The 9,743-nt window shown below is 39.7% G+C and overlaps 1 protein-coding gene across 1 annotated transcript; it reads right to left on the reverse strand.

Moving 5' to 3' along the window:
- Positions 1-6,666: 6,666 nt before the first annotated feature.
- On the reverse strand, positions 6,667-9,371 carry LOC131236401 (abscisic acid 8'-hydroxylase 4-like). The gene is made up of 8 exons (XM_058233522.1): positions 9,079-9,371; positions 8,691-9,012; positions 8,207-8,605; positions 8,023-8,112; positions 7,841-7,919; positions 7,646-7,752; positions 7,160-7,278; positions 6,667-6,914 (listed from the first exon to the last, which is right to left on the reverse strand). Exons 1-8 carry the CDS (start codon positions 9,270-9,272, stop codon positions 6,797-6,799), a joined length of 1,428 nt encoding a protein of 475 aa, XP_058089505.1. The 5' UTR covers positions 9,273-9,371; the 3' UTR covers positions 6,667-6,796.
- Between the last annotated feature and the right edge of the window lie 372 nt (positions 9,372-9,743).

Genomic DNA, 9,743 nt, shown 5'->3' on the forward strand with positions numbered 1-9,743 from the left:
GGTCGGTGGTGTGTGGAACACCAGCCACTCCGCTTCCCGTTCGGAAGATCAATGGTAGTACGGTACCAGTCACCGTACACATTTGCACTTGTACGGTGAAGAAGACACTAATCTAAACTTTGGTATAGTGCGTTCCAGGAGCAACTATTCCGTGCTCCTCAATCTTCTATCATAGATAGCTATCAAGGACCCACGGTCCGGATTTATGAGATTCAGGCCGTTCATTTGTTGGGATCTTTCGTAGATGGACGACCCCAAAACTAACTGTGCTGGTTCTCCCGTCCACTAATTCAACAACTTTTGAAGATGGTAATTGGAGGGTAGAAAATTTTCATATAGTATGTAGCATTCAAAATCCAACAACAACTAGGATCATCCGCCCATCCAATATTTTAAGCGAGTCCAAACATCTATGGTGGGCCTTCCTGATGAAGGTTGTGGTCTGGTACACGTGCAGAGTTGCGTGAATACGTTCAGCAGTGTTCGTTTATCTTGCAGGGCTGTAAGGAAGCCCTTTGAATTTGATGGGGCACCCAACGAATTAAAATTTAGAAACAGGGCCTTGAAAAAAATCTCAAAAAATAAAAGTAAAAATGCACCGGCCAAATCCCAACACACCTTTTGGGCTGTTAACCACAAACCCCGATAGCCACACATCTTGGTGGGCCCCACCAGGTGGAGTGTAACAAATGTGGTGTACTTTCACATGGCACCTACCAAACACAGGAACAATAACAAACGTTGTCCCCTTCCCATAAGGGTGTCAATGGGCCGGGCTCGAGCTTGAAAGTCAGAATTTTTAATAGGCTGACGGCCCGGCCCGAAACTACACAGGCCTGGCCTGAAACCTACCCAGGCCTGGCCCGTTGACAGCCCTACTTCCTAGGGTACCTTCCAGCATGGGAACGGATTGGCTACTCCCCCTGACACCAGCCATTGGCTGGTGGTCGGTGCTCTGTAGGGCCCACCATGATGTCTGTGTGTCATCCATGCCGTCCATCTATTTTTATATATCATTTTATGACATGGGAAAAGAAATGAAGTATATTTCAATCTCAAGTGGACCACATTACAGGAAACAGTGTTGAATAAATTTTAACCATTAAAAACGTTTTGGGGGCCATAAAAGTTTTTGATTAAGCTGAAATTTATTTTTTCCCTTCATCTGGGTCTTTATGACCAAATCAACATATTGGATGTCAAATAAACAGTACAGTGGACCTTAGGAGGATTTTAATGGCGAATATCCATTCATTATTTTTCTCCTGTGGTGTGGCCCACCTAAGATTTATATCCCTATAATTTTTTGTACCAAGACATAAAATGATCTGTAAAAATGGATGAACGGAATGGATGAAACACATACATCATGGTGGGGCCCACAGAGCACCGACCACCAGCCACGGGGATGGTGTCAGGGGGGAGTAGCCAATCCGTCTTCCCTCAGTCAGGCCTTAACACCATGTGGCAACGCTATCTTAACTGTATATAACTAGGGTTCGAGTCCTTACCTCAGTGGTAGACTCGGAAGAGTTTCAACACGAGGTCTTGGGTTTGAAACCCATAGGTGGTGAAATCCCACTACAGCGCTTGTGGGTGCGTGTGTAAAAAAAAAAAAAGAAAAAGAAAAAAAAAAAACATGTATATAACTACATATGAGTGGAAGGGAGGATTCTTAGGTGGTCCATATTACTACAAACAATGGTGATTGTATCCATTGTTAAAAATTTACGGGTCACAAAAATTTTGAGTCATTTATTATAACTCACTTATTTTTGGTTTATTTATGAAAACTGCCTACTTTTAAGATATTTAAAGTAATTTACCCTTATTTTCCATTCGTTATGGATTTTAACCATGTTTCACGCTACTGCGACTGCATCCGGTCTTTAACCGACAAAAAAAAAAACAAAAAAGAGGCTAAAATGATCTTCATTTAAAACACCTGACCCAAAAGATACGGGGAGTTAAATGTTGAGGGATCCCAAGCTAGGCAGGGCCATTATGATTTTTGTGAGAAATCCACCCGGTTCACATTTAAAAAAAATAATTTCATAGAGGCGGATCTAAAGCTCAAGTGGGCCACACAACAGAAAATAGTGGATATTGTAGGCCACTGTTGAAACATTCGTGGGGCAGCGTAAGCTTTGGATCAGGCTAATATTATTATTTTTAAAAAATTTATCCTAGTAGTAATGATCCTATGAACAGTTGGGCACCATATGAATGGCTTGGATTGCATATAAACATCACGGTGAAGCTCAAAAAGTAAGTTTTGATATGGTTTGGATTGCATATAAATACCACGGTGAAGTTCAAAAAGTAAGTCATGATTAGTACGTCTCTTTCGAATGTTCCCATTGTTTTGTCTAATGCCTTAACATGATATGCCAAAACAGATGGACAAATTGGATTTTTCCTAACCATCGTAGTCACCCTCCTTGCACTGGGTCAGATATGTTATTCAAATGTCTAATCTAACAGCTGTAATTTGCTGGCAGAGAAAGGATGACGGATGAGGCGCAGCTAGTGTCTCATCTAAGAAGGTGTTGCTTTAAGCATTTCCCCACCTTAAATGGACCAATTGTATATCTATATTTTCCATCTGTATTTTCAGCTCGTGTTTCATGCAGCATGGTGCTGCCTGAGGCATTTTCAAATCTCAGCCACGGGAAATAATGGTTACTTAACGTCCACTGTTAAAAACTTCTTGGGGGCAATGTAAGTTTTGGATCATGCTGATATTTATTTTTATCTTAGTCTTGGCCTTTATGACTTAATCAATATGTTTAATGGAAAATAAATCTTAAAGTGGGCCTAGGATGTTTTCAATGGTGAATGTTCAATAATGATTATTTTCCTATGGTTAGGTCTAATTGAGATTTGGATCTATCACATTGTTTATCTCAGGCCTTAAAGTAATTATCCAAAATGGATGGGCGATATAGATACAACACACACATCATGGTGGCCCCACAAAGCACAGTCCAGTACCCACCTCGGTGCTGGCAACTTGGTAAGCAATTTGTGTCCCCATGGAAGGGAGTGGATTAAGTGCGACCTGATCTCACCGTACACGGTGTTGCGGTGACGGTGAGGCTCACCGTACACGGTGTTGCGGTGACAGTGAGGCCCACCTTAACATATGTACTGTATATCCACACCGTCCATTGTTATTTCCAAATCATTTCAGGGCATGTCCCAAAAATTAAGCAGATCCAAACTTAGAATGACTGAAACACAAGAAACAGTTGTGTTTGACCATTTAAACTTCTCCTGGGCTATAAAAAAATTTATATCAAGCTGATATTTGTCTTCTTCCCTTCGTCCGGTTTTATGCAACCTTATCAAAAGTTTTGACGTCGGGAATATACAGTATATGCATCGATGTGGGCCCCACTATTAGGGGGCACTGTGTTGACTAATGCCAGGGTCGCACATACTCCACCCCACATCATTGGGTGGTGAGTTAGGTGAGGCCCACTGTGGTATTTATGAAAAATCCACTGTCCATCCATTTTTTTTAGATCATTTGACAGTACAACTTTGAAAATGAGACATATTCAATACTTGAGTGGACCACACTAGGTAAATTTATTTTACGACTATAAGATTATCCACAGATGGAACCTTCCTAGAATCCACTTGCAATTCAGATTTATCTCATAGCCTAAAATAAGTGTACAAAACGAATGTGATTTCGATCAATTGTATACGAAATGATGGGCTCCACAATTTAAATCATGCCATCGCCCATATGGTGGTATTATACCTGTGAAAATGAGTGCCCTTAAGTGCAATATAGTTATTTTTATACATTAATGGTGCTCTTCTATCCATAGTAGTTAGTTTCGATCAACAAAGTCATTTTCTCCCCGTCTTTTAATATTTTAAGTGGATTAATTTAAATAACTTAAAAGTATGTGCTAAGTTTAGAAATATTGATATAAAGGCAGGTTGCGGATACCAAAAAACACCAAAAGTTTTGGGTAAAGCTGATATTTCTATTTCCCGGGCACTGTGTGGCCTTAACAAACATTACTCTAGGCTTAGAAGTTTTCAATGGTGGGCGTTTTATCACCACAGTATTACGTGCTATGGTCTAGTCGGGATTTTTTTTTTTTTTTTGTAATAATAATAATAATAATAATATTATTATTATTTTTTACACACGCACACACACCCCACACACTCACGCTTGTGGAATTTTACCACCTATGGATACTCGAACCCTTGACCGGATGTTGAAACTCTTGAGTCTACCACCGGAGCAAGAGTAAGGATCCTGGTCTAGTCGAGATTTGAGTCTGCTTCATCTCTCGGGCTCACGCTGTAAATTGAGGGGGTAAAATGGATTGGACAGCGTGGATATGTAACACATACATTGATATGTGCCCCATGGTCATGGCCTCACCCAAGTGGGTGTTTCCCAGCCTCACCAAACCTGCTCTAGAAAGCTTTAATGCCACATAGCAATACTCGACTGCAGATGATATCATCTGGCGGGTCCGTACTCTTGCTCCAGTGGTATACTCTCAGGAGTTTTAACACCTGGTCAAGGGTTCAAGTGCCCATAGGTGGTGAAATCCCACTAAGGCGTGAGTGTGTGGGGGTGAGATGATATCATCTGCGAGGGCGGATTTGTCATGTCCAGAAACACCTACTTCCGTGAGGCCATGATCATGGGGCTCACCTGGATGCATAGGTTGTATATTCATGCAGTCCATCCAATTTGCTAATTCATTTTAATGTATGAATCCAACAAATGAAGCATATCCAAATCTCAATTAGACCACACTCAACAAGTAACAATGGTGATTGAATTCCCACTATTAAAAACATGCCATTCACCAAAGATTTAGATCTGCTTCATTTTTTAGCTCATGTGGTATTCCCCATCTGCCTATGACACTCCGGCACATGAAAAATTGTACGCATTGCAGGCACTAACCCAACATCAGTTGGCTAAATTGTGGAACCGCTCACTCTATCAAGCTCATATATAACTCTAGAGTGGGATAGGATGAATAATTCAAACCTCTTCTAATTTCGCACTAATCTGTTGGATATTTCATATTTAACTGTTCAATAAATTTCCACCAATCCAATAATCTGTTAATCAACTAATTAGTGTAATTTTTGTTTCATAATACATTAATTTTGAGAACCATAATTTGGACAGGTTAATTTAACTTGGTTTTAATGGTACAAATGAAATTTCTAAGGGCATGTTTGATTTTCCAAAGTAATGGTAAGGCCCTTTTTGATTTTTTAGGCACAACTGTAATTACCATGTAAATGGGTAATAATTATTTACCTGGCAACTTACTTTTTTAATGTTTAAATTGAGAAATTTATAAAATTAATGCGGGGCCCATTGTGATGTATGTGACTTATCCACACTACTCATTTATTATGCCAACTGAATTTAGGGCATGAGCAAAAAAATGATGCAGATCCAAAGCTCAAGTGGACCACATCATAAGAATCAGTGGGAATCGAACGCCTACCATTAAAAACTTCTTGGGGTTCTTAAAAGTTTAGAATCAAGCTGATATTTATGTTTTCCTCTTCTTTATGTCTGTGTGACCTTATGAACAGGTTAGATGATGAAAAAACCCTCAATGTGGGTCCAGTGAAGGAAACGACTTTCAACGGTGGACGAATTAAGGTTACTGTTTCCTTTCTTGTGGGCCATTTGAGTGTTGGATTTGCCTCATTTTTCAATTCATGCCGCAAAATGTTCTAATAAAATAGATGGACGGTGTGGATATATCATATACATTACGGTGGGGTCTATAGATTTAAGTCGACAGTTTTATATAGATTTTCGAGGTGGAATTACTCTTACATTTCCAAACAAGTTGAAAAGGTAATAATTACTTTTTTACTAGGATTTACCAGTATCATGGAAAATCAAACATGCCCTAAATGCATTGCAAATATGTAATAGTTACTTACAGAATAATTACCTCGTCATTACGGGTTTGATTTGACTCATACTTTTTTCAACACTAAAATTGAAGTTGCTGGCAAATATATGTAGGGCCACTGTAATGTATGTGAATTATTCACATCGTCCATTCGTTATGCCAACTGCATTTAGGGCATGAGTAAAAAAATGAGGCAGATTCAAAGCTCAAGTGGTCCACACCATAGGAAAAAAGGAATTGAACCCTCACTGTTAAAAACTTCTTAAGGCCATTGTTTACTTTGGATTCAAAGTTCAAGTGGTCCACACCATAAGAAAAAAGGAATTGAACCCTCACCGTTAAAAACTTCTTGAGGCCACTGTTTACTTTGGCTTGGGCTACTTGAATGTTAGATTTACCTTATTTTTTGGCTCATGCTTTGAAATATCGTGGTAAAATAAATGGACGGAATAGATATATAATATACATCACAGTGCGTTTAAAAATTTAAACTACTCCTTTTAAACCGGTTTTCAAGACAGAATTTCCTATGGATTTTCAAACGGGTGAAAGGGTATTAATTACCCATTTAGAGGGTATTTATACCTGCTTTGAAAAATCAAACAGGCCCTAAGTGACTGCCTATTATCCATTACCCTCTGCCAGAGTATCAAAGGTTTTTTTTTTCCCAAAATTTACTACATGTTATTTCTCAATTTGTAAGCCAAATACAAATTTATTAGAGACAGAGAGCTTAATCAGAAAAGTTCACTTGATTAAAACTGATAACATGGTAAATAGAAATTAGAGGCTCCTTTCCATGTTTTGCTGAGCTTTGGGTTGAGCTTGGCTGGCTGATGTGATTGTAGGAAGGGCCAATGCTATCATGCGCACCCGTATCTTTGGCTGCTGGATTCCTTCCAAAACCTAGCTGGAAGACCATGCTTGGGGACAGGGAATGGGCCATACTCAATCCCACTCTTGGGTCCCACCACTTCCCACCTGCACCAAAGATCAACACCAACAAAAGAGACGTTTTTGAGTTATTCTATATTCTCTCCCCAAAGAGATCCTCTCCTACCGTACTAAGATTCTACTCATTTTAAACTCCCCTTTATTTTTTTTTATAATATTTACTTTTATACCATCCAAATCTTTATAAGGTTTTGATTCTATCTTTCACGTGTTTAAGTAACCCATTAAAAATTAAAAAGAAGAAATCAAGAAAATCCATTTCTCTCTCTTACCTGAATTTAGTCACCAGATGATGAATAAAGATGAGCATCTCCAGCTTGGCAAGCTCATTTCCAGGACATGCATGCACGCCATTGCCAAATGGCACGAATGTATTAGGCTTTGGTGAAACCTTCAATCATCATACAAAATCCATCAGTCTCTCTCTTAACTTTTTTTTTTTTGGCTTTCATGTATGAGATGGCCCATATGAATATGATTCTTGTAATGTCTCATATGATGCTGGATCATGAGATACCTCGTTCTTTGGTAACCTAAACCCTCAAACCGGTGGGCCCCATCATATGACGGACCATGACCAAATATGTATATGACACTGATCCAAGCCATCAACCGTTTAGATCACCAGTCCATCGTTAGGATCACTATATCCGAAATCTAGATCATCAGAAAGTGGGCCCCACTAGCATAATTTTAGCTTTTGTAATAGTAAGGCTACTTTTTTTTTTCTTTCTTACTTTAATAAAAACCCATCATACCTCGAATCTTGAAGGGTCAAACTTTTGAGGATCAGGGAAGAATTCTGGGTTGTGATGAATGTTCCTGAATAAAGGCATCACTTTCCAGCCTTTGGGAATCAAATATCCTGCAAAAATTCCCCAAACACTCTTTATTTCTCTAAAATCCCACTAACCCAAAACCTGTCTTTTCTACTTACATTAACACAAACTTACCTTTGTATTCCACATCTGCAACTGCTTCTCTAAATGTGAAAGATATGATGCTTGCCATTCTCAAGCTCTCCATTATAACCTGAAATACTCACTCCCTTAGTTCTCCTTATATGAGAGAGAGAGAGAGAGAGAGAGAGAGAGAGAGATTGTGGGTCCACATCACAAAAAGTTAGTACACATACCCTATAAGTTATTGGCATGTTCCTTGTTTGGGACCATGTCAGTTGTATGTTTCCTCCCTCATTTGATTCATGTATTGCTCTTTGTTCTGCCTGTTTGAGAGGATTATCTTGTTAAACATAATTTAATTATGATTAAAAAATTAGTTAATTACGTTTTTGGAAGTGGATTAAATGGTTTTCTTACTCTTATAGTTTCTAGAAGTTTTGGGTTATCATGGAGGTACTTGAGAATCCATGTTAGGACACTGGCAGTGGTGTCCTGTGCGGCAAAAAGCACGCCGATGATGTTGTCAGCGATTTGATCATCGGTCAGGAACTCTCCTTTCATGTCTTTTGAGTTCATGAGATGGCCTAGTAGATCTTTCTCTACTAATCCCTTCTCTTTCCTTTGGTAGACAATCTCACTTAGAATCTTAGCAAGCCTTTTCCTTGCCTTCACTGCCTTGTTGTATGCAGTTCCTGGGATGTTCGTTGGAAATGAGTTGTAGCCATTATCTACTATGAAGTAGTTCTTCTTCAGTTGTTCCTTGTATCGGGCGTCCAAGCGACCAAAGATACAAAGGATACCAACGTCGAAAGAAAGCTGTAAGATCATGATTGTGTTAGAATTCAAACAAGTTACGAAAGACCGATTAACGAAAAACATCTTTTAGTTACACCCAACAAACCTTTTTCATTTCGTGGAAGGTGTTAATGACACGGCCACCAGCCCATGAGACCAAAACGGAGGCAGAGATGGATTCGATGTCGGGGACAAGGTTTCTGATGGCGTCTGGAGATAAAGGGCCCTGCACCAGTTTCCTCAGGCGTGTGTGGTAATCACCTTTGTGGAAGAAAAGCGCAGATGGGCCGATCAGCAGCTCCTTGCTTCTTGGGTAGGTGGGCTTGAATAGGTGGGCTTGGGTCACCAACACAAACCTAGTAGCCTCAGGGCTAGCCAGCATCACACAAGGGTATCCCAGCAAATGGGTCTTGAATATCTCTCCATACCTAAAACACCTCCCCATATTCAAATTTCAGAGAGAGAGAGAGAGAGAGAGAGAGAGAGGTAAGAACCTTTTTTGTTTTGATGCAAAGAAGACATTTGGGTCTTGAGAGTAGAACTGGAAAGTCTCTCCAATATAAGGCCAGCCCATTGAACCTGGAGGAAACTTAGCTCTTGTACAATACTTGTATTTTCTCATCAAGATATAGGAAACAAGGACAGGGCCAACGAAGAATATGTAGAGAAGAACAACACCCATCTCCATCTCTCACCGAAAAACGAAATGGATATGTATTTTGTTATGGATGTTTGTATTCTTTTGTTGTAGATGTTGTTGTATCTGCTCTTGGGGTGGTGGGATTTGAGAGGAGTGGAGGCTTTATATAGGGAGAGAGAGACAGAGAGGTGTTTGGATAAAGACTCTTCTCTGTGTTTTTAACATTTGTATGGACGTCACCTTATTATTATTTTCCTGTGCATTGATGTTAAGAGCATCCTATCCAGCGTGTATGGAAGATTGAGTTCTGCTGACCGTCTAAGCTCACACGCGTTTAAACGGTGGGTCCATACAGGTGCAGTATCCTAGACGTCCATCAGTTGCGTAAGGCCTTGTAAGTCTGGTTAACTCACCATGTGGGCCCATGTATTAGAAACAGTTGCAGCTTAGTACACTTCGGTCATAACTTTTTTGTAGACTGTGGCCCATATGATTAATGGACTAGCTTGATTCTTAGTC

Source organism: Magnolia sinica, chromosome 2 (genome assembly GCF_029962835.1).
Source record: "Magnolia sinica isolate HGM2019 chromosome 2, MsV1, whole genome shotgun sequence".
NCBI lineage: Eukaryota > Viridiplantae > Streptophyta > Magnoliopsida > Magnoliales > Magnoliaceae > Magnolia > Magnolia sinica.

Coding starts and splice junctions, on each gene's coding strand:
- LOC131236401 (XM_058233522.1), bottom strand. CDS start 9,272: ATGGAGATGGGTGTTGTTCTTCTCTACATATTCTTCGTTGGCCCTGTC. Junction 7,753..7,840: donor TGCAGATGTGGAATACAAAG/GTAAGTTTGTGT, acceptor GAATTTTTGCAG/GATATTTGATTCCCAAAGGC. Junction 6,915..7,159: donor CATCTGGTGACTAAATTCAG/GTAAGAGAGAGA, acceptor TCTTTGGTGCAG/GTGGGAAGTGGTGGGACCCA.